The sequence below is a fragment of the Corvus cornix genome, chromosome 3 (genome assembly GCF_000738735.6).
Source record: "Corvus cornix cornix isolate S_Up_H32 chromosome 3, ASM73873v5, whole genome shotgun sequence".
Lineage (NCBI taxonomy): Eukaryota > Metazoa > Chordata > Aves > Passeriformes > Corvidae > Corvus > Corvus cornix.
This window is the reverse complement of record NC_047056.1, coordinates 13,924,187-13,949,010: the sequence shown is the minus strand read 5'-3', so window position 1 is coordinate 13,949,010 and position 24,824 is coordinate 13,924,187. Positions and strand designations below refer to the sequence as shown.

General features: G+C 44.6%; 1 protein-coding gene and 1 long non-coding RNA gene across 3 annotated transcripts in view; one reads left to right on the top strand and one right to left on the bottom strand.

Moving 5' to 3' along the window:
* The window catches only part of LOC109143799, a 23,893-nt gene extending 13,483 nt beyond the window's left edge, over positions 1-10,410 (top strand). Inside the window, exons 3-4 of one of the 2 annotated variants that reach the window (XR_002044162.2) lie at positions 4,054-4,183; positions 8,020-10,410. This is a non-coding gene — a long non-coding RNA (uncharacterized LOC109143799). The remainder of the gene's footprint in view (positions 1-4,053; positions 4,184-8,019) is intronic. The other variant, XR_002044164.2, reaches the window with a different exon arrangement.
* Positions 420-24,824, bottom strand: CAPN14 (calpain 14). Its single transcript, XM_019282337.3, has 21 exons — positions 24,483-24,824; positions 22,269-22,338; positions 21,236-21,354; positions 20,491-20,627; positions 19,190-19,364; positions 18,423-18,488; positions 16,897-16,982; positions 15,553-15,627; positions 14,716-14,879; positions 13,883-14,046; positions 13,118-13,129; positions 10,998-11,203; positions 10,433-10,469; positions 9,514-9,576; positions 7,886-7,943; positions 6,070-6,134; positions 5,558-5,626; positions 5,363-5,441; positions 4,130-4,246; positions 3,370-3,425; positions 420-3,087 (listed from the first exon to the last, which is right to left on the bottom strand). Exons 1-21 carry the CDS (start codon positions 24,711-24,713, stop codon positions 3,061-3,063), a joined length of 2,076 nt encoding a protein of 691 aa, XP_019137882.2. The 5' UTR covers positions 24,714-24,824; the 3' UTR covers positions 420-3,060.

The following is a 24,824-nucleotide window of genomic DNA, read 5'->3' as shown; positions in this document are numbered from 1 at the left end:
ACCCCAACTGCACCCTCAACATGTGCACCAACTATATCCAGGAAACATGAAATACTTCCAGTTGTGTGCAGTTGCAGCAATAAGCTCTAGCTGAAGACTTTGTTTGTAAAGGGTTGATTAGTTCCTTTCAATTTCATCTCAGTCTTATTGTTACAGTATATCTCACCCTCCATCTCCTCTTCCCACTCCAGACATTATTTGCTATTCTTGCACCTGCCTTTTCAAAAAGGACTTTTATTAGCAATACTAGTCTCAAGCCACAGTCCCACTTTTCTTTCATTTCTGCCAGAGCAATACCACCCACTGCAAAGCTCAGCATCCCTGTAAATGCTGTGGTTACAAACGAATGCATCCTTCAGCAGCATTTCAGACCATTTTTTCACAATGCACATTGTAAATGAGGAGTAATATATCTTCAGAATTGCCCAGAAAACATTATTCTGTTAGCAATATAAAAGCTTCACAGTGTCCGAGTAGGTGCCCTTGCCAAAAACATTTTATTGTGAGCCAAATAATTCAGTTTGAATTGTACATGGTTTGGTATAATCATTCCAGTAAAGCATTCTTTACAATTCTGTAACAGCAAGTCACATGGCTCAATAAAGTTTATTGCTGCAAATGCTTAGTGATTCATGGCATGGATGAATTCTGTTTCTTTCCTGGATCAAGTAATCAATAGCAAAATAATCTCCCTGCAATTACATTGCTCTGCATTAAAGAGGTGCGAAGTAAGTAAGTACAAAATCTGATAGAAAAAACAATGTGTACAACATTAAAATGAACTGCAGTTTGAAACTGGGTGTCCTGCACCAGCTTTGCAAACAGCCTGTGGCAGAGGTATGTCCAGCACACTCCCAGCCTTAAATGATACTTGCTCACTTCGTGCAACAAACCCAGTTGGGACCGACAGATTTCCATCCCACCATGTCCAACAGAGCCTGCTGTGAACACTCTGCACTCACACAGATCCCCTGGACATCCCCATGGGTGCCAGGGACCATCCTTTCCAGAGCGTGCTGAGAAAAGCGGGACCTGCGCTGCCTCAACCAACGCTTTTGGTTCTTCCAGCGCTGCTCCTGCACACAGTAAATCAGTGTTTATAACAGCCCCTGCTGAGTTGAGTGCAAATTAAATCAGGCTAATTTAGTTTGCACCATCATGTTCAGCTGCGAGTCACAGAAGGAAACAGAGGCATGTGTTGAGAGGGGAGCTGCTGACGGAGCCTCCTCAGGAGCCCGGCAGGACACGGAGCCTTTTCAGGAGCCCAGCGGGACACGGAGCCCTCGGCTGCTCCAGGGGCCCTGGGTGTCCCTGCTCCCTCCAGCCTGCTCTGCTTCACAGACCTGAACCCTGTGGCTCCAGTGACACCACACTAGGTCACTCCCAATAGATGATAGATACATCATCTGTAATAAACAAGTACCAACACAGCCATCTATTTATCTGGTTCTAACAGTTTTCTCATAAAAACAGGAGGAAAGTGATATTGCTTAGAAACAGACGGTTCTGGGGAATAAAGTGCATGCTGTTGTTTTTACTGTTTAATGCCTCCTGACTGGGAACACTTATATGCAAAGGAGTTCCTCTATAAATATGCTTATGCTATTGCACAGGCCTCAGTGCAGTGGTAAGCACATCCCTGAGCTCAGTCTTTTGCCCATGTTTACTTTCTTATCCACAGTCCACCTCATTCCTGAATCTCACATGCACTCTGAAAAAATATTTATAAGATTAAGCACCTAAAAAGTCACAAAAAGCCAGAGGGAAGGCTGCCTGTGCAAGCTTAATATAACTTCTTCCTACAAAGGTATTAGAGTATGGTCTTTCATTAGATGTTCATTCCCATTGGAGCTGTGTTTCATTTAGCACCCAGACTCAGACTAGGCTGTGCACTGTAAAGGAGCCACAACTGAGCTGTCTGCAGGAATGCAAAAAAGATTTTAAAGAAAAGAAAAAAATAAAAGCAGCAACCTGTAACAGGCACTTAGCGTGGAAATTTTCAGCCCAAATAAATGAATGGTAAGAAAGTGCAAAAGGATCCTACAGATAAATGCATCAAGTAACTCTCTCATGGATTTTGACTGAATAGTGAATAGTCCCATTTATACCATGTTCCCTAATGCTGTTCACAGCCACACACCCAGGTTGCACTATTTAATTAGCTACAACCTACATTTGTCTGCATCCTTTAGAAGTACACACACACACTCACCCTATATAAAAACTGATAAATATCCAAATGTTTTACCAGACAGCTCCTGTATCATGCTACTGAGAACATTCATTCCCTGCCAGTCTCTGGTGACTTAAAAACAATATGGGATCAGTTTACTTTTCACTGTACTGTACTTTTCAATCTGCAGAGAAAACCCACTGCCTTTCTGAAATAAATACTCAATCATCATACAACAAACAGCTGGAGGCCCAGCTCATCACTTGGTCAAACCAAATTAGGGTCACTTCAATAGGGCAGTGCTAACTTAGAAAAGCAAAAGAGATGGTTTGAATGCTTGCAAATCACCTTTCCAAGTTAGGGCTAGGGAAGAGTGTTCATTCACTCTGTGAGTCCCTACCCCTTCTTTCCCAGAAGCACACAGACTCCAGTCCTCTACCATGGGCCTAGCAGGTACAGAACTGGGATCCCTCTCTCAGGGGACAAGCTACTGAGGACAGGGGCCATTCCCCTCCCAGACTCAAGAGCCCCAACACCAAGCACAGCCCCTGGGCACTACCACAGTGTGTGCCTATGACAGCAGCATTACATCAGCATGAAGTAGGTGACCCCAAACACTCAGCCACCATGCTCCAGGGTGTCACACTATGCACTCGTAGTGGTTGGCATCCAATGGTCTCTCCTCAGTAGGGTTGTCTGAAGTGAAACAGGACTCAAAATAAATATGTTAATTAGCAAAACTTCAGTTCACCAAGTCTGTGAGCTTGTCTGTGAACAGGTTAAGTCTGCTTGAGGGAAAGACTTTTCATATGAAGTAAAAAGTTGAAACAAGGCAGCCTTCCTCATGCTGGTGCAGGTCTGGTTGTCCCCTCCTCTACAGCATTGCTTCAGGAGTAAAGTGTCATCATCATCCACTGTAAAATAATATGGAAAGGGGGTTGAAATAATCCATCCCTGTGAGAGCTCCGCCATACTCCCACCTGGACTGGGCTATGGGGCATTGGAGATATTCTGCCTCCAGCAGGAATAGAAGCCATAATAAAGCAGAAGGCTTAGGAGCCTGAACCTCCTTGTTGTTTGTAACCTGCCCTGTAAGTGGTCAGTTAAAGATACCTTTTCTAATACCACAGAACAAAGCATGCAGTGCCACATGCAACAAAGGGGCCTGCACCTGACAGTCAGGGAATGGGCTTTACCTCAGATTCCCGGAGATATATCCCTTTGCCATCTTGTGTTAAGTTGCGAAAGGCCTCTGCAAAAGAAGTAAATGAGGAGCATTAACTTGACAGCCAAGAGATCACCACAGCCAAGGCACTGTGTCAGGAAAAACCCCAAAGGCAGAGTTTGTAGGCTAGTCTCAAGTGCACGTGAGCTTCTCTGTTCTGTCACTGGAAGATCCCTGAAGGCTGGAATACTGGGAGCAGCTGAATAAAGTCAGGCATGTTACTGGCTGCCCATGCATCTGTGAAACCTCAAAATGCAGGAGGTCCCAACCCGACCCACTACAATTTTGAGACATGTGCAAAGTGTCTACAGCATGATCTGAGTATCAGCTGTCTCATCCTCACAACTGCAGTCCATCAAAGACATATTTCAAAGTTTTCTTCTTCCTGGAAAATATATATTTAAAGGCTGTCCTCTTCATGGGAAACTAGTAGTTTTCATCTGTAATTTTCTTGCTTCTTCCTGCAGAAGGCTGGTGCCAACCTGCAGAGAGCTTAATCACTCTGATACGTGCAGCTCAGATGTCTGTAGGCAGGGACTGGTGGGGGGGTAAAGAGAGAGCTTGATTTCCTCTTTATCTGTCCCTTGCTTTAAATTGATTACTCTTGGTTTATTCAGAAATCCAGCTCTGCTAATTTTGACCTTGCCACTGCCAGGGGGAGCAGCATCAGAGGGGCCAGGGCTCAGCTGGCAGCCCAGCTTGCCAGGCCAGACACGGAGCGCCAGCCTCACCTCCCATGATCTCCACTCGAAGCATGAAGCAAACAAAGCTCTCAAAGCTGATCTGTAAGTCAGGGTCACCATATCTGATTGCCATCAAATTACAGACTTCATTGCTGAGTGAAATGCCTACATAAAAGGGGGGGGGGGGGGGGGGGGGGGGGGGGGGGGAAGGAAAACAGAATGAGATGGCACAACTGAGTGGTCTTCATCTCTTCTCCAACAGCTTTGTTTTTCAAGCCTGGCTTAAGATAATCAGATATTAGCCAGCCCAAATGAGACCTCTACATGAAGATATCTCCTCCAAATTTAAAATGGTTCAGATCTGCTCCCCTATAGTTAGAGCTGGAATAAAATACAAATAGGCCTCTTTTGCTCATGGGATATGAGGGTAATTGCAGCACTGGGTTTAAGAGCAATATTCCCAAGAGGGTAGGAAAGGAGATGAAAAAGAAAATCCAGAGGAAGCTCATACAGAAAGCATCAGTCCCAAAGTCTAGCAGCAGCATTTGCTAGGAATAAAAGCATTTTCTATTCATGGCCTGGGATTTTAGTTTGCTTTAGCAGAGGTCTGCCTGGGTTTCTCACTGTGCTTTCACTGACTCAGATGAACTGGGTGAACATGCACCAAAAAGAGGAATGATATTTAAAGTGTAAACATGCAAAAGAAGCTACAAGACTGAGCACCAGCCCCCACACAACACCCAGCAATAGCAACAGAGCTTGGTCCAGTATTTGGATCCATATGTATCATCTGCCATTTCTAGATCAAGTCTCAGACACTGCATTAGTGAAGTCTGGCACCAGTATTGTCTCCGTGCAAGTCCCACACTTCCAGATTTGGTCCCTGAGCTGTCATCTTCAGCAGAGGTAGCAATTTAATAGGAGCTAGATCTGGCCTCCTGCATCCACACAACCCCACAAATCTTTTAAAATTCAATTAGCAACACACAGGAAGGGATTTCAAAATTGGGTCTGAAATAGGCAGACACTTGTTTCAGACAACTCTCAGTGTGAGACCACACTGAGAAAAGAGTGAGCAGCCCATCCCATGGCAAAATAATTTTCAGAAGTGTTTACCCAGCTAAAGAAGGAAGAAGAGATGGCCAAGGCCATGCAAATGATACTGTTTTCCACTTCTCCTGGGCTCTACACACAGTTATCAAGATGTTTCCCAGCCCTGTGCTTTTTTTCAGCTTTCATGAGCAAGAAGATGAGACTTGCCAAAACATGCTGTGGGCTCACCTGTCTCCTGTACAGCTGCATGCAGCTCCACAAGGTCAAGCTTTCCTGATGTGTTGGTGTCTCTCTTCTGGAAAACTTCCTGTGGGGTGAGGGAGTATTTTTAAACAAACCAAACCACCCAAAACCCAACAGATGATACCAAAGGGATTGTGAGCAGGGAGATATTGAAGGGAGGCATGGAAATTGTTGTCATACCAAATAGAAAAGCAGTCTTTTCCACAGGACTCTGAATTCCTGGATACTTAGTGTGCCAGTGGCATTCAGCTTAGTGGGCGAATTAAGGTCAAAACATCTCAATTAAACATTAGCGAGCACCCATTACATATATTACAAAATGAGAAAAGAAAAAACAAAACCAAACCAAAAACCTAAAAAAATCCCAAAACTTACAGCAATTCCAACATCCATGCAATTATAATATGAGGATAATGATTTCCTAGCCCACATGCCTATTTATAGGCTTGACCCTCCTCCCACTAAAGTCAATGGAAACCTGGCTGCTGATTTCAGAAGTGGCAGGAATCAACCCTTTCCCAAACCAGCTGCATTCTGTCACAGCTGAACTGTTATTATGGGGGGTGAGAAGTTCAATAAGCAGGGCCATGTCCTGGTGGTAAAGAAATCACAGTAACACCCAGTCTGCCCTAAGAAATAATGCTCTGCTGAAGTATTACATAAGTCAGAAGTATCACTCATGACAAGGATACATCCAGGAGTGCCAAGATACCCTGGCAGGAATCCAGACTGAAACTCAGGCGAAAACTCTGGAAATCTGGAGAGAGAACAAAAAAAAACAAACCAAAAAATTGTTTTGGGGAGTCATTGAACATCTCTCAGAAAAAATGGACTCTCACAAAATTCCCCCTCACTTGAGAGGGCTCAGGCCCCAAAGCCTTTGTGAAACTTTACACCCACTTGAGAAGATGTATCTTTTTATGATGATAAAAATATGAGGCAACAGGATGGATTCTACTAGTCTCAGAAAATCCAATATGAGCTCCCTGCAGGCATGTAATATAGAATGAAATATGGTACACTATCTCCAGCTATTAGAGAAAATGGAAGGAAAAGGACATCCAAAGCTCTAATCCCAAACAGAATTTACTGCATGACCTTGAGCAAAGTCACTTGACCTGAAGAGCTTTGGGGAACAGCACTCCAAATTAATTGAAACCCTTGTACTAAGCATCTTTCTCTCCCTCTCTTTCACAGACACAGTGCCAGCTCTGTTAATATAATTAAAAGTACAGGCACTGCTGAAAACATGATGCTGCCTCAAAGCTTAGCATTCCTCGTTCATATATAAATTACATTAAGAGTAACAGAAATAAGCTCTAATCCCACTGCAAATCATGATTAGAGTTGGTCTGTACCTTCTACTGAGTAAGGGACAGAATCATAACTCACCAATTCCTTCTCTGCAGAAAGTTAAGATGCTTTAATAATTTTAATATTGTAATTCCCTGTTTAGTAAATCTGAATCAACTACTGTAAAGATTTTTAAATCGCTGTCTTAAAATCAATAACTTATGAAAAGTAAAGGCTCCCTGTTCAATATAGTTTTCTCACAGATAAGACAGTGCCTGGTGGGTCAGTTCACAAGGACAGAGGAACTATCCTTGTCCACCTTTGTAGAAGGGAGAGTAATGTCAAATTGAGTTTAGGTGGAAAAGGCATCACATCAGTCTTTTGATTTTCTTCTTTGTTGCCTGTAATGGCTGGGCAGAGTATTTTCTGTGTTGCATATTGGTTGTTACCAGTGCAGAAACTGGGAAGAAAATCTGGATTCATCATTGTATCTGTAATTTCATTGTCATTGTTCACAGAAAACAGCCACTGCAATGCCTCACTGCTGTCCAGGTAGTGTTATTTGTTACCAAGGTCCAAAGTGTGAGCCTGTGGAGTGCTCTGGGCTGGCCCCAGCAGAATGGACGTCACACATGAGAGAGACGAGCCCAGGGCTCACCTGGCTCTCACAAGCATGAGTTACACAGGCCACCTGCACCTCATCCTGTCCCCCAAACACAGAGCAAGGAGCAGCCCTATGCATGCACAGCAGGGAAGAGTAAATAGAAACAGCAGCATGGACCAGGCACATGAAAGTAAAGACAAGACCCTCCTCCATCACAGAAATTCCTACAGACCAGGCTTTCCACATTTAATTTGGTCCTGCTGAGACTGCAGCAGTGGCACAGGGTGAAATGAGATTCAGTTTCAGAATCAAAGCTGAGGTCAGGCTGGGTTTGGAGGTCAAATTAAGAATCTGCATCCATGCTTGTTCTCCCTCCTCATTCTTTCAGTTGTTGAAATTCAAACTAGATTAGCTCTGCTTATAAAATTTCTGCCAGGTTGATTCAAACCCAGTCAAATCCTTTGCTCTGGAAATCTAATATGGCATCAGAAGAGTCAGTTCAGTCAGACTGAAGCCAGTTTCACTTCCCAGAATTCAAGAAATAGATACAGGAGCTGAGGCTTTTCTCTGAGAGGGCTTATTTTACAGAAACATTATTTCTCAGCACTTACTTCTCCAAGATATATTATTCAAGATCCTCTGGAGCTGAACAGCATTTATTTCAGGATTCTGCAATATGGAAGAGAATTTTAATTTTTTTTTTCCTAAGTATTAAATCACTTTTTTCCCTCTTTTGTTTTCCCAGCATGTCCCATCTTCATTCTCTGCTTTTCTGGCCCTACTCCAGCCACTGTGAAAATCAATAGAAGAGACTCCCTTTGAATATGACAAGATTCTGAGCCTGCAAGAGCTGCAGTGTGCTCTGGGCTAAGTTCTCAGGGCTCCACACAGATCAATGCAGTAGTGCAGATTTCCACTGAGTGAGGATGCAGACCGTTAACCTTTCAGCCCTGCTGCCATCTGTCCCACCAAGCACACTGTCAAGAGACCTGCTTTAAACATTCCCCTTTTATCATTTACAAACAAAAAAAAAAGAAGGAAACTTTGGAACACTTCTCCCCAAACTTTTCAAAGCAGAGACTCCCCCTCCCCCTTGTCATACTAAAGTTTACAGATCTTTTGGAAGCTGCGACAATCATTTCTTTGGAGGATTTTTTAAAATGTCACTCTTCAAAAATAAAAGCCTGCTTTCAGATCATTGAGACATGCCAGGGTAAAGCTTTCAGAAATGGCAGTACCGCCTCTGCCTCTGTGTGTACTTGGACATCCTGACAGCAAAGGACCAGCACCTCACAGTATGTGGCAATTTCTAGCACATCAAAGCCACACTGTTCTCAAAACCAAAATCTTAAACAAGTGGAAAAAAGTGAAAGCATTCTTTGTTTTTAGTAACAGCTTCCTTCAAAATATTCCTATTAAAAGTGCAAATTTGTTTTTGTGAAATTGTGTTTGCCAAATACGGGGTATGATGCTAAATAAACACAGTGACCTTTTCTGAAAGGTGAAACACTTGCATCCCTCACCATAGTTAATGGGATCCCTGATGGTCAGCTCCACCCCAAATCAGGCCAGAGAGAACACTAAAAAGAATCTTTCACAGTAAGGGTCACATTTGACTAGGAAAATTAGGGGGAAAAGGAGATGATGGGACACCCAGTATCTATTTCACCTCTCAAAGCAAGTTAGTTGCCATCCAACTGTGATGAAGTATGTGTGAGACAAGATTTCAGGGGTGCTCTCTATGAATGTAAGAAACCCCAAAGGGTAGGATGGATCCACACAGCCCATCACTTTGTCCCCAGTACAGGCAATAGGAATTAACGTTTAGGGAGAGCACGTGAGCCTGGTCAGCTTCTGCAGTCCATTCTGCTGTTTCCCTGTTGGAAAAGTGATCTTAGAGGGTACATCCCTGCCCAGTCCTTCAGTATTTGTTTATGGACTTTCTTCCCATCAGTTTGCTAGTACCTTCTGAGCCTCTTGATACTGTCACATCCACATTAAGTTCCAGGCACTGACACCATGTTGTGCAGAGAAGTGCGCCTGTCTCGATGCTGTCATATTGCTAAGCTTCACGGGCCAATTTGCTGCGTGGAGTCATCACTGTACAGAGTCCAACCTCCTCTCCATAGCCCCTCTCTGTTCTCCACACTTCCACAGACCTCCCTTGAATATCAACATGCTTTTACTTTCACAGAGCTACATAATAGCTCTGGAGGAGCTTACTCATGCAAGCACTTACCTGTTCAAAATGTTTTGTGAAGAAATCCTCCCAAATCTTGCCTTCATACCTATCAACAATTTCCTTTAAGACATTAAAAAAAAAAAAAAAATCATTAGAAATCATTTACTTGCATGAGAAAAATATTGTCAACCAAGTAATAAAGATGCTTTCCCAGAATTGCATTCCATTCCCTGCCCTTCTCGCCACCCTGTAATGAGTGTTGCATCACTACCACAGCCCACTGCTAAGATACCTCCCCACACCAGAGAAGTGCTATTTCTTGGAGAAAAATACTCAGACAACACTTAGTGGGGAGAAACATTCCCCTCACCACACCCCAAGCTGTGCAAAGCATGGGGCCCACTCTGTGCCACAAAGAGAGAAGGGTCTCTGTCCTCCTTTATGCAGCCCAACAGAGGAGATGAAAGCAGGAAAGGCCCTGTTTATGCCAGGCGAACAGACTATGCTATAAATTCCCTGGCACAAGCTGCAGATGTGCGTGTACTGCCGCTGAGACCAGGTATTTTGAAAATAACCTTTAGGCTGCTGCATGGGAATAGTACTGCTAAGGTCCCATAACGTCTTCAAAGCTTTCAAGGCATGAAAGTGACGGGGAGAAGTGCAAGAATGGACCATGAGTCTCCAAAAAGCCATGAACAGGAAAGACTGCAGAGCAAGGAAGACGGTATCACTAAAAGATCTTTGCAAAAAGGCAACTAAGCTGTCTAAAGTTTTGCCTGTCCCCCACATTTGACTGCATCTGTCCTCTTGGTCCAAAGGACTGTCTGTAAACCCAGGCTGTGCTTTCAAAAGTGCTGTAACACAAGCATTGACATTCTCACTCAGCTTCTTCTCTAGGGCAGAGCAACAGTAAAAACCCAACATTCAGAGCTGTAGATTGAACCACAGACCTCCCACTCCCCTCACACCCACTCACCTTAGAGAGGGTGAAGCTCGTGTTCCCACCCATTTCCCTGGAGATGCAAAAAAGCAGACACATTAAGGAGAGATCTCAGAACTGTGTGTTTGTCTCACCACAGGTGGCATCCCCCTTCCCCAGATGGGGCCCCAACCTGCTCTTGCAGCGTGTGTTTTATTCTCTGGTGTTACAGCAAGGGAAGGCCTCATATCCATACAGCATCCCAAAAGCTGCTGGCATTTGAAGTATGCAAAGCACCATTTCTGTAAAAGCAACTGTCCCAGCTTTGCCAGCAGGGACTCATGGCAAACTAAGCTAAAAAGCTCTTATCATTCTCACAGTCTCAAATGTGAGCATGCTGCAAGGGTTGTGTGGGCCTAGCCCACCAGCCTTTTTTGAAAGGACAAGGCCAAAAACTTCCAACCACTAAGAATCCTAAGGCAGGAGAAACCCACAGCCAGACTCTCTGAAAGACATGGTGCTGCTTTTTACAGAGTAAAGTCTTTATGCTGTCCCCACTAGACTAGAAAGACGAGACCTTCCCAGAGAATTAGGTGCTGGCAGAGGGGCAGCAGCATCTCACCGAAGAATGTGCTTCCTGGAGAAGACCCGCAGGATGAACTCAGACTCTTGCTGAGGCTCCAGGGTGGATGGGACAATCACATAGACACAAGGCTCCAGATGGAAGTCACAAGTCACTTCCCGCTCATCAAGGAAAACCTGGTGCTTGTTCACAGGCTGATGTCGGGTGAAGAAACCTGGGGGCAGCTTTCTGTTGCTCTCCTGGTACTGTTCAGGGAAGAAAGAGAAGAGAAACGTGTTCTGCCCCAGCTGAACACGCGGACAAAAGGCGTGTGGAGGATTCACGGGCAGGGCACAGCCAGCCGGCCTTCACATCTCAGCCTGTTTTACAGCACAAGCAGGTAACAGAGCCCAAAGGACTGTCTCCTCCCAGGACATGGTGGTTCTCACTGTGCAGCACCCTTGCTCAGTACTAATATGACCAAGCACTGGGCTTCCTGCAACTTACAAAAAAAATAACTCTACTTGTAAGGAACAGCAACAAGGACTGGGAAGGAGAAGCCATTGCTGTCAAAGTGGCTACTGCAAAATTCTTTGCCATACTGGCCAAAATGACTGCAGGCAGGAACTGCTCCAGAGACTGGCCTTCACTGGCCAGAACACCTCTCTTTTCCCACAGGGACCACGTACTTTGTCCCCAGCTTGTCCTCTGCACTAGGGGTGTGGTAGCAGAGGATTTTTTGGAGCACCTGTGATCTGAGCATACTGCACGAGCAACCTAAGCCCTAGCCCTGACTTGATGTAAGTGTCCTTCATCTGTCTGGCACTCTTTGCCCTGCAGGCCCTTTTCTGCCACAAGATGATGGATAAAGTGTTGATCCAGGCAAAATGGAACTAATTTTAATGCCACTGAGTGCCCAGTACACAAGCCCAATAAATAATCCTGCTAGCTAAAACTACTGTCACCTTCTGATCTTGGCTGTTCCTCAAAACATTTAGCCATTTTACTCTGCAGCCTCATGGGGAGATGCTATTCCTCTTTCTTTGCCAGTATTTTTCTTACTAATAGAGCAATCTTTCTTATGAAGGGTTCAGGGTTACTCCTCCTGATGCCCCTTATGTTAAATTCAAAGTTTTTATATTCCAGTCAATACTCTGTTGACAGCAGTTCCAATACCTTAGATGCTCTAGGCCTGCCATCTCTCCGTATTGATCTTGGCAACCACTACAAACCTGAAATTAAAAGTCCTGGCTGCCACCATTCCCACTCAGGTGTGGCAGCGCACTGTGCTAGGGCCACACTCAGACCCCCTCTGCCACAAAGTTTACCTTGAAGGTAACCCTGATGGTGCCCAAGCTATTTAAGTCAGGAAGGAGTGGCGTCTTACCTCATGGTTACCATGCTTGGAATACAGTAACTAGGAACACAATTGTGCTGCCCTAACCATATACCCAAACTAGTTTTTTACCAGCCCAAGTTCTCATTTAAGAGGTGTACTCTCATTTGAGTAGTGACACAGTGGAAGATATGCCCTTTAAAGACAAAAGGACCTAAACCTTTCCCTGTTTTAAATAGCCCTCTGAGGTCAGGGCCAAAATTGGGACTCACATCAGGATTTTACTGCCAGGGCCCTTTCTTAGGTCCCAAAAGCTCTTTGATAAAGGAAATGCTAGAAACACAGCTGGCCTAAGGAAGCTGAAAATGCCAGAGCATTCCTAGCCAGCCAGGAACCTGAGCTCCCTAGGAGATCTCTGACTTGCATGGGGCACAGGCTCTTTTCCCACCTCATGCCAAGACTGGAAGACAGCAGAAAGGCAGCTCTGACTCCCACAACACAGCCAAGGATTTGGACACCATCCCACAACTGCAGCAGGAATGAAGTGCTCATCAGGTAAAGGCTGATACCACTTCTAATACCTTTGAAGTCCCAGGACAGAAGCTAAACAACTAATACCCCCTTTTAAGGCCAATGAGCCCTCCTGATATGGCTGCTTTTTAGAAGAGTCAGAGGATAGTTCTGCATTAGTAGTGCCTTGCTGTGGTGCCTCACTGAATTCAAATACTGTCACTTGCTGTCAGCCAAGGAACAAAGGCAAACACATCCCATTCAGCATTGTCTTAACAGCTGCACCCGCCCAGGTCCCCCAGACAACAGCCAGCAGTGGTGACAAGGGACTCACCTGTAGGCCCACCTGCAGGAAGAAAAGAAACAGAGCATCTGTTAGTCAGGACCTCTGTGTCTCACAAAACGCAGCCAAGTCATTCCTGGGAAGCAGAGCAGCTACATAGATCTATATGGGGTTTTTGCCTTCAGAAAACTCAGTCCCTCCACCCAAAATCCCTTCCCCACAGTCACCTCTCCATAATTGTGCAAGCTCACAGCAGCAACAAGACCTGTGTCTCTGTTCAAAGGAGCAGAGTGGCTCTCAAGGCACTTGGATAAGCAGAGAATTGAAGGGAGGAAACTCGCACTCCTTCTAGTGATATCCACTTAGCTCTGGATACACAGGGAGCTAGCAGTATGCACACATGGGCAGCTGCCACATCATATTAGGAACACTTCTCAGGCACAATATTACCATGGTTGGAAATAACCTGAGGTCAGAGCTCTTCCTGCCCCAAAGTAAGGGAACTCCTGGCACCCTCTTCCAGCTATTGCACAAACCCTCAGAGGCAGCAAAATAAAGCCCAATGTGCTTTGAAGCAAGAGGCACTTCTCACTGCTCTGCAGGATGACACACAGCATGCTGGAGAGGCAGCAAGAGGGGCACAGAGCCCGAGGGAGCCTAGCCCTGATGTGTGAGGAGACTGGCCACAGGCAGGAGGAAAGAGCACAGATAACCCTGCGCACAACCAAACTCTTGGCCTGCAGAGCACTACAATCTACAGGGGCTGGAATTTCTCCTGTTTGGTGAGAGCAAGAAAAGCAAAGCAATTCTTTGCACCTTATAGAGTAAAAACCCAATGAAAAGGTGAGGAGCCTGGTTCCGGTGTTTGCTGCTGTGTTTCTGCATGAGGGATATAACCACACTGCACGAACTTGGGCTTTTCCTACTGTCTTCAGCTGGTAACACATTCAGCCAGTACTGAGGGTTCATCCAAAAGTTGCCTAAGTAAAAGAAAAACGTTTTGATGTTATTTTCCATGACAAAATTGATTGCCAGCTTCCCACATGATGCCTGGCATTGGACTGAATAGGTCACAGGTTGTCTAGATCTCCAGATCCTGGAAGAATTTGATTTTAAGGTGCAGTTTACAAGTCTAGCAGTGCAACTACTAAGACAGGAGAAGGAATTATATTTCTGCTTATATGCAACTAAGAGCTCATTTTGTTCATAAATGTATCACTATTCCTCTCTCACCTCTGGTGCACAGGCTTGCTGACTTTAGACTCCACCTGCTCTGCTTCCAGAAGAGCTGAGCCTCTGACTATTTTATTCACTTTACTTAAAACACACTCCCTGGAGGTGCTGAGGATGCAAATTTTAGCAGACAAGCTTAATGTCCTAGAGCAGATCAGTGCTGGCAATTGATCCTGGGATCCTAAAGCTTATTTCATGCTATAATCAGCCCACTGCCCTATGTTTGCAAGCAGTGCATCTTCTGTGATAGCAGGAGCCAGTCAAAGTCCTTCAGCTGCTTATTTCTGATGTTTGTGCGGAGGTTTAAGCAGGAAACACATGTTTGTTAACAATTTTATGTTAAGAGGTTAAAGGAGCTGGTAACTGAGTCAGCAGAGCATCCAAAAGTCAGAGTCATCCAAAAGAGCACCCCTCACCATTACAGAATCCCAGACTTCCTCCTGCTGTACTTCCTTTAACCCATCTCCCACTCTTCAAGGAGTACATCCACTTTTTCCCATCTTCCTGGCTCATCAGGTCTGGAGTTAATTTACAGATCACCAGATCTACAAAATGAATCTTAAAATCTCGCAGAGACATCCTGGGAAAAGAGTGCCAAGAGACATCTTGTCAGCAGTTTAGTTTAGTCCATATGGCTCATAAAATGAAAAGAAAAGGGAGCGGGGAACTTCGAAGCTGCACCATTCTGTGTTACATATGGTAATGCTCATATTTTATTAGGCAGTAAAGAAGAGAGCGTCTGCTTCAACAGCAGCATCTAGGAGTAGCAAATGCACCACTAAAACTTCAGCAAAGGATAGCAGAACAGAGAGTAAAATAATCTTGCCAGCAAAAGGAACGCAGTGAAATTACAGGGGCAGCAACATTGCCACCTCGTGGCAAAAGCTGTGGAGAAACCGTAGGCAAACAGGCAAGCGGGAGCCTCCCGACGCTATGGTTTAAAAAAAAAAAAAAAAAACAACCAAAAAAAAAAAAAAAAAAAAGGCAGGACAAAAGCTCCTGGGGCTGCCCTTTATCTCCAGCAGCCCCAGGAGAGCTGGCAACGTCCTGCTTCTCCCTCACTCCTACACTGAAGAACAGTGCATGCCATGTCAGCATAGCCACTGCTCCTCACAGCATCAAGCTGAGAGGAGCGTGGGCTGCTATAAAACTTATCACCTATGCCTTGGCCTTAGTGGCAATGTGCTGCTTCAGCTCCAGGTGCAGCCCCAGCGCTACTGGAGGAGAGGGGACAAGCAAGACTGTGCCGTTACCAGAATTCTCCATCCTCCTTCTTTTTCCTCAGCAAAATCTTCTCCTTCGGGCTCAGCAGCTCCCACTTGTAAGAGCTAAGGGAAAAACATGAGGTGACTAACCGAATGTGGCCACAAATTCAAGACAGAGGACATAGCCTTCCTTATAAAAAGAGGCCAAATCCCTGTTTCTACATATCTCCATGCTTATCCCCTGCTATGCCTTCAGCCACACAAGACTCTTCACAACCACCCTGGGTCCCATGAGATGTAGATACACCTATGTGGCTCCAGTTTTCTCCAGCAGAAGCCAGAAACGTTCCATTTCCATCAGCCAGTGCCTTCACTTGAACGCACAGCTTCCAAGTACTTAAACTGTAAAAATCTAGACCTGCTTTGTTGGTTAATTTTCTGTCAAAGGAGACATAATAGGAAGAGTGTTTGGCATAATGAATGAATGACTAGGACAGCACAAGAGGCAGCTGGGAGTCATTTCAAAGGCAAGCCTGCAGTATGTTGCTCATTATGCTCTTCAACAGAACAGCTGGTGTGCTGTCATTATGTGACAGACATGCATCAGAGAAGTTACTGCTCGATAGACAAGGTGAAAGCCATTCACATTCCCAATGACCTCTGTACTCTTCCCTCCTTTCTATGTCCTGAGCCTCAGCAAACAGCCTGTGCAGGGAGTGAAGTGAAGCTTGGAAGAAAGAAACATGCTCCATTTCAAAGAGGAACAGGACACAAGTTTACAGTTGCCCATGGTCTAGAATGCAAACCACTGTCTTTCATGTGTCCCAATTAAAAAAAAAGTAAAATAATAAAAAGTCAGGTAGATGCAAATATAGGGCCCATTTTCCTCACTAGCGGCTTCTTCTAATCTCATACCCAACTGTATTTCCCTCAAGCAGCCAGGACAGAGGACTCCTTCATAGCTACCCAGTTCCAACACCTTTCAGCCTGTGGGATATTTTTCCTGGGCCCTCCCATGATAAATGACTGTATCCTGAAACATGCTTTTTTTTAGAGCCTTCTGCACAGCTGTCTGTCCCTTTGCATGCTCTCCAGATCACAGCAACATGGTCAGCATCTCATGTTCATACTATGTTTCCTCTGGCACTTTTAAATGGAAGAGCAGAACTGATCTTGTTGAGGCTGCATGTGTGAAGTGAGCCCAGCTACAGAAGCACTGTCTGTTGGAGACATAAATCTATGGAGTCATTGCTTTGACACCAGAAGGTCTGTGCAAGCAACTGTTATCTTATTGCTGTCCTCAACATTAATTCATGCCTGAAGATGGCAGCATCTTTCCTCCAAGAAACCTTTCCTCTGCTCAGTGTCATACCTTTCCTTTTTTAAACTCACCTGTCACTCCAGTCTCCTTTCCACTCAATTTTTCCCCATGGATTTCTCAGTCTCACTAGGCTTTCTGGTCCATATTGACAGGTCACCTGCAGAAAACAGTAACGCTGTGCTTACCAAGGTCTCAGCAGTTCTCATCTGGTTTATATCATTGTACTATGTCAGATATTAACAATAATTTTGTTTGTTCTCATAGATCACAGGAAGTATGATAACAAAAATATTTGAACATGCAACTCTGAATTCCAGCAATGAAGAGATTAAGGTGCTTCATCTTACATTCTAAACTGAAACCAGAGACATGACAGATTCCTAATCTAAAGGCTTGACTGTAAATTCCTCTTCCTTTCCAACATCTGCTCATTTTGTACTCATGTGAAAGCCAAGTCCTATCCCAGTGCAACAGCACAGCACAACGCAGCCCCCTCAGGTGACTACACAGATTAATGCCTCCTGAACTGGATGCCACGGCAGGAGGAGAGGGAGCCAGGCGAATCAGGGGCTTTGTTGGCAGCACTCAGCAGAACAGCTAACTTCACACTGTTTCCACATGCTTGGTCAGTCCCTTAATGCTGCCTGGCTCTTCATCTCATCAGAGGAGCCAGACTGACAGACACATTGCTGAAAAACTCTACACCTAAAACCCTCCTGCTCCTCCTGTGCGAGACACAAATATGCCTCATCCAGCTCACCTCTTCTAGCCTTTCTAGTATCTCTTGCTGGAGGTACTGAACATGCTTTCACCAACATGTTCAAAGCCCCACAGAGTCCTTTGCCAACCCTGTCAAACTCCTCTTGAGGCTGGACAAGACAGTCATCCACCAATTCAGGAGGGAGAAGTTCCTACTCTTTGGGACCTATTATTTCACTGTCCTTTATCTCTAGACAAATATCTTAAGGGGACTCCCAGCAATACGTCTGCAGATTCGTGGGGTTCCCCTGCACTGTCTGCACAGGAGCACAGTTCAGTTCCCTTACTCTACCCCTGACTCACATTTCTATCTGCAGTTTTTCATATTCTGGCCTTTACATCCTTACTTCTCTATGGCCTCTCCACTGGCTTCAGAGGAAGGTTTTTTACCCCAAGTAGAAAGCACATCCCCTCAGCCTGTACCCTCCCCCACACCATGTGGCAAGGGAACAGGAGCTAACTCCAGCAGACACAGCTGCCAGGCATCCCCAAGTTTCAGCACATCCTCCCAGCAGCCCCAAAAGCCAGTCCCTTCATTCTTAACAGCTAAGATGCATTTCTAGGTGATGGTCTCAGGAGAGCCCTGTGAATCATCCCAGCCTTAGAGATACACTGATCCATAACCATTGTCCTTTACATCAAGGCCTCCAAATTAAAAATAACATACTTAGAAAGCAAATCTTAACAAAGCACACAGTCTCTTTTAGCCTTAGACTAGGAACAGAGTATTGGGGAGGAGATATTATAGTTGCTCTGATCAATGGTTGAACATATGACTGAAAAAAAAATTGCTAATATCCAAATTAACCTGGACCCAGGACATTTGGGCTGGTCTTACCTTTCTAATACCAGTTACTGTGTAGGCATGGCCAGCAACAAGCCCATTCTTCAGGACCTTTGTTGTCTGTATACAAGAAAAAGAAACAGAAGGGAAATAAACATTTCTTCTATCCCTACTCATACAGCAGACTCATACCAATACCAGAAACCTGTACTTGTGCAAGCAATGATTTTCAAAGTAAAAGGAGAACTGAAAATAAATAAATAAATGGAAGCTCCTAAGAGCAGATTTTGCAGTATGCTTGGAATTGGAGGTTGAATGTGAATGCCCCTTCCTAAACTGTGGATCTTTGGCTAGAGACCATCTCACTTCAAGGAAGTCCAGGAGGTTTTGATTTTCAGAAAAGCAGAGTTTCCCAACAGCTGAGGTGGTAGCATAAAGCTTGGAAGCCAAGATTTTAATTCATGTTCTGAACTACACATCTCTCTACCTTAGCTGTAACTTCATGCCATGTGTGTCTGTACCTCACTGCACCATCTGTAAAAATGGAAAATTTATTTAACAAAAATGGGAAAATGCAGTAGGTGCCTATTCAAAAGAAATTCTTTGATAGATAAACCAGTTCCTAAACATAACAACAGGGAGCTGAGAGCATCAGGGAATCAATTCATGAGCAAAGTTTAACATGAAGAATGTGACTTCTACAGAAAGCCACATGTGGCAGCTTTGATACTTTTTGAGTCATAGTGACCAGCTGAGCAGAGGGAAACGGGTGTGGAAAGGCTTTTAGCTGTAGAGCCATATGATGTCACTCCAAGCCTCACCCCTAAGTGTGTCTGACAGCCCATGAGAGATCTGCTGTAGGTGGCTCTTGTCAGGATATCCCACAGATCAGGAGGAGCTTCTGCAAGCTTGATCCTTGTATTGACACCCCCTGTAAAATCTACCAAGGCTTCTGAAACTTGCCCAATCTGCAGATCTTCATAGGAGCCATAGAGTCTAGCAAAAAAAGATATCAATATATTCTTTAGGTTATACTCACAGATGACAGGGTGAGAACAGCTTGCCTATGAAAACATAAAAAAAAAGTGTGCAAAAAGCAAAAGGAAGGCTGTAACTCATGTTTAATTTTAGGGGAGTTTTTGGCAAGGGGAATCTACAAAATTGCCTCCAAGATTGGCCATAGTCTGAAAGGGACTCTTCACTCGCTGTCATCCCTGACTGCACTGTAATGAGAACATGCCCATCATGACTCTTTGATAATTCTGCCTTAGAGAATGTTACCTGAATTTATCACCAGGCACTGTGCTGTATCTAAGATATAGTGCCTTGAGAGCTGAGTCTCCAATCTGATTTTCTTTATCACTGCAGTGCAACTTGGTCCAGTCTTTTCATTCTAACACCAACACCAAATGAAAATAACTGAACATTCTCACCTTTGTGTGATCTTTCTCTCACTATAAACTAGGATATTTTTCCCTGCTCTGCAGAGATTATTTCAGCCAAATATTAACAAACTCCACCAGTTAGGCCTTGCTGCTTTCTTCTTTGTGCTGATACTACCACTAGAGATTACCACTGTAGACAAAACACCCTGGAGAGAAGCCACTGCTCTCACTGTGCCATGTGACTTGTGACATGGCTCAGCTTTGGGGACCTGAGAGCAAAAACATCTGCCAAAACAAAGTGCAATACTTCACCAGACCTCCAAAATTAAAATCCTTGGAGGCTTCTCCCACTGATAATACATTAAAGGAGGCTTTTAGAAATCACTCACATTTGAAAATCTCTATCTGTGGTGTTTCACTCCTCTGTGGTATTTACAAGGAAGGCATCAGCCTAAGCCAATACACTGTAAACAATGATATAACACTCAAAGGACAACCCCCCACAACAGGGCTGTTTTCGCACCTAAACCCTTGGATTTAAACTCAAGGGCCTGGGTTGATAACAGCTACTGCAATGGCAGCTTTTACTGTGCAATAATAGAAAGATGAGAGCCATCTACTACACTGCAAATGTAGTGAGGCCTAGGAGATGCATTTATAAACAAGAACAAACTGCGTAGGCACCAACCAACATATTTTAGAGAGACTATTTACATAACTTGGCATGAGTCACTTACTTAGCATATGCCTTCTCCAGAAGGGCTCCCCAAAACACATTCTTATAGACCGAGGAAACAAAGAGCAGCTCCCCTGCCTCATTCACCGGCAGTCGATCATCAACCACCACGTCAACCCATTCCCCGAAGTGCCAGAACTGTCAGGGGAAAGGAATGAGCTGATGTTTCCTTGGAAGGGACCTCCCCTTGAAACAACAGGAAAGGCAAGACAACCTAGCTGTGGGCACAGAACAAACTGCTGTGGGTCAGTGGGATGTGCTAACTCACCCACAAAGCCAGGTTCTCAGCCCCACCCAGCCAGAGGAGAAAACAAAGCATGTATCAGGTGTAAAAGGAGTAAGCAGGGAAATTAGCCACAGGTGGACTTCTGGGGAAGGAATTCCTAACTGCAGGGTAGCAGAGTTGTACCAACAGGTGGGCAAAGGGGTAGAACATTGGAGCTGATGTGCTCAGGTCCTGCTGACTGTTGCCACTCTTGAAAAAGAGTTTTGTCTGTGTTAAAATATGGGTAGGACACAGCTGGAGAGAGCAGCCAAGCAGAGGTGTTTCCTCAGAGTGGCTGGCAGTTGATTCACTGCCTGCACTACTTTGTAGGAGGGGTGATGGGTTCCTCTCCAGACTGGGATACCCTCTGGCCACTTGCCCCTGGACAAAGGGAACCACGTACAAATTATCTAAGGGTGTGACACAAAACACAGCAGAAGGATATCTGAGGGTCTCCTGCAATCTGGGGGAGCAGCTGTACCCGGAAGTGGAAAATGCCCGCGTATTTCCTCTCAAAGCTCTGGTTTTGTGGCACAACTGCAGCCAAGATGTCCTGGTGGAATGTCAGGGCTTCCAGGGCCGCCAGGAACCAGCAGTTCTCTGCGCCAAGACAAACGGACACATGCAGTTGGCTGAAAAGTGAGAGCTCTCAGCCAAGTTCAGCAACATCACCAAGATCCCAGCAGAAGAGCTGTTGTGCTGATGTCTTTACAATTATAACAAATCATACACAGAAAATGAGATGATCCAGACATGTGCTTTACTTAACCAAACCATGATTGGTTTATAATTGTTCTCTCATGATCTTTTCTTTTGGATACTGTTTGGTTAAATAAGAAATTTAGCAAGCAATAACTGTCAATGAAAACATTCTGGGTTTTACCGATGTTGTGTGAGGGTTTTTCTATTCTCTATAAAGGCACACTATTAAAAAAAAAATTCCATTTTTCTTTGAAAACATTAGCTTTTCAGAAGAGAAAAAAATTTCCAGTGGATCTCACATGTAAGACTGTACTTAGCAAACTTTGTTTTTAAAGACATAAAGGACTTAAAAACTAATTTAGTCCCACCTCTACCTGTTTTGCAGGTGGCAATATAGTCTTTTATTTTAGGCATAAAATTATTTTTCTAACTGCAAGGCTGAGAAGAGAACACACACTGAGCATTAGGTACAAATATAAAGTCCTTCTGTGGCCTCTGTTCAATTGTCAAGTAGCAACACCACAGACCAGTAAGAGCACAGGATCACTTCCTATTAGCATGGGCAGAAACAACACACAGTGGTGATTTCAGCTTGTGGAGACACCTCTCATGCCTCAAATCCCACCTCAAAGCTTGCCAGCTTATTTACTGAGCCTATGCCAGTAAATGATTGCTTCATCCACACCATGCCAAGTGGAGAAAGGAGATGGACACCTTCTATTTCCATGCCAAGTTTTATACATTCAAACTTCAATGCAAAATGTTATCTTGTGTAAGAATACTTAGATACTTATACAAAGGAGTTTCCTTACCCACCAATCCTTGGCAGAGATCAAGCTGCTTTCTGTTTGCAGAATAAAATACGGGACTTTTGTGCAAAGCCTGGGAAGCACAAAATTAAAAAGAAAAAAAAAAGGAAGGACAGAGTTAAGCCAGTAAAATGAGCTGACTTAGCTTGAAAGTCAAAGCTTTTAAAATACTGAGAGTCCCGTTGTCCCAGCAGACATTGTTCTGGCCCAGGTATAAATCTGGTGTTATGTGTTCTGGCTAACCTGACACCAACCTGGCCACACATTTGTGCTTGGTTTACGTTGAATTTGGTCTCCAGAGTAAGTCACTGGTGCTCAGATGCATCACCATGGCTTTCCACAGACACCACGCTGAGAAGACAACCCTTCAAACCTCCCAGTCCCGCTCCTCCACACCAGTGTCAGCCAAAAGAGGTTATGAGGGCAGAGCATAACTGTTCAAACTTTCACCCAACCTGGCTGGCATCTCCACAGTTTGACTGACAATTGAGTTACAGACTGATGGCTGCTACAGAATTCCTGTTGCTGTGACAAGAGTAGGTCTGTGAATAATTGTACAGAGAGAAATAATGTTGTGATTTTTTTTCCCTTCACAAGTGCCTCTGGGGTTAAATTAATAACCTAAGTGTCAAAAATTACATTTCACTTGGATGACCCAGAAATTGCTCAAGCTAAGTTTCGCGCTGCTGGCTTCCCCTGCAGGCAGTAGCAAAGAAACAGCAAACTCTCAGAAGGCAGTCACAGTAATTAGACACCAAGGCCTGCCCTTGGTGAGTTTGGGTGTTCAGTTTGCAGGCCATCAGTCATAGATGCAGCAAGCTACAAGCCTGCAGGGTGAATGGCAGAATCTCAGCCTGTCCTCTGCAGCACAGGGACTGAAGGATGCACAGCATCCATTCTCAGAGAGTCTTTGCTCAGAGAGTTTGGCATCCAGAGTAAACAGCAGCCTTCTTCACAAGACAGTTTTAGAATCACAGAATCACAGAATATGCTGAGTTGGAAGGGACCCATCAGGATCATCAAGGCCAACTCCTGGCCCTATACAGGACACTCCAAAGATCACAGCAGAGAAGCAGAACAGTGGACTGAGAGAGAGAGGCAGTTTCAAGTCCATTTCAATATCTGACAGGTGGAGAGACTTGAAGGGCTTTGTAGAGGCCAGGACTCACATTGGCCCTTCTTTTTCTTGCAGAAACTCGATCCTTCTGAGAAATTGTTTAAATCTCACAAAATACGACAGCTAGAAAATAACTTAGCTGGGAGATGCTATCTGCTATTACCTGGCAGAATTCCCTACAGACAAGGGAATTCTGAAATTCTCACATAATTCTATACACTGGTTTCAGAAGGATCTGATTGTCAATACTCTGCTCAGTGGTTCAGCAAGAGCAAAACTGGCATTGCTAGTAACAGGCCTTATCTAACTGTGCCAGGCCGCTGTCCTGGCCTCCCAGACTTGTTATCTCCCCATTTGTTATGAGAACGTGCTCTGTGACCAGCCCTTGCAATCGGGTGTCTCTTCTTGTGAAGTTCAGTTTAAGCCTGGAACAGCAGCAAAGGCCTTGGAAATGTGAGCACAAGCAGAAAACAAAGACCCCAAAACTAAAACCAACTCACAGACTGATGCTCAATCACTGGCTGTGATAGAAGCTCAGCCTTGAGAGCTGAGAAAAGAATACTCCAAGTACAATAGACTAAACAGTTAAGCAGGGAGGAAAAGCAAGAGGATAAGGCACCTGCCCTGTCTGGGAAAGTAGCAGCCTCCAGCATCACAACAGTATGTGGTCCATGGGAGAGAGGGGTCACGGCTAAGAATTGTCTAGAAAGTCAGAAATCTTCTAAAAGGTCATGATCTTGAACTCTGGGGAGAAGGATCTCATCTGTCACCACAGAATCACGGTGAGATCACTGTAGCTGTGAGCTCCAAGGAAACCAGTTCTCCCTGCTCCCTTCGCCTCCTCTCCCTGCCTGCTCCAAGTGGATATAAACTGAACAAGGCTGGTTATGATTTTGAGCAACAAATGCTTCAAAGGCAATTATGAAACTCCATGTACCCCAGCTTCCAAAATGACACCTGATGTGATAAATGTAATCCCTGGAGACATTAAAGTACACCTAAATTAAAGTCTAAGAGTAGTCTGTTCAATGATAAAACTATTTGCTGGCTATCATCTGTAATCATCCTCTTACACACAGTGCTCAGTGAAAGTCACTTACGTGTGGCCTTCTCCACTGTAAATTTCGGGGTAGTTTCCTTAGCAGTGCTCCTGTTCCAATAGAGCTGATGTGAGCAGGGAAGGTGTCGTCTGTGAACAAGCGTTTGTTCTTCAAGCACGACTCCAGCAAAGCCTGGTAGTTCTGCTGGATGGGAGGGGTGTGTTTTTGAAAGATAGTCCTGCCTAAAGGCACGGGTGACTTATTTTTTTTCAAGCACAGCAGAAAAGGCATGCTGATGTCTCCAATAACACCAGGATAATTTCTTCCCACTGAGGATTCTGGAGGGATCTCACACTGCACAGTTCTGCTGGAAACTCTTGGTTTTCTCGGATGAAGCGTGTC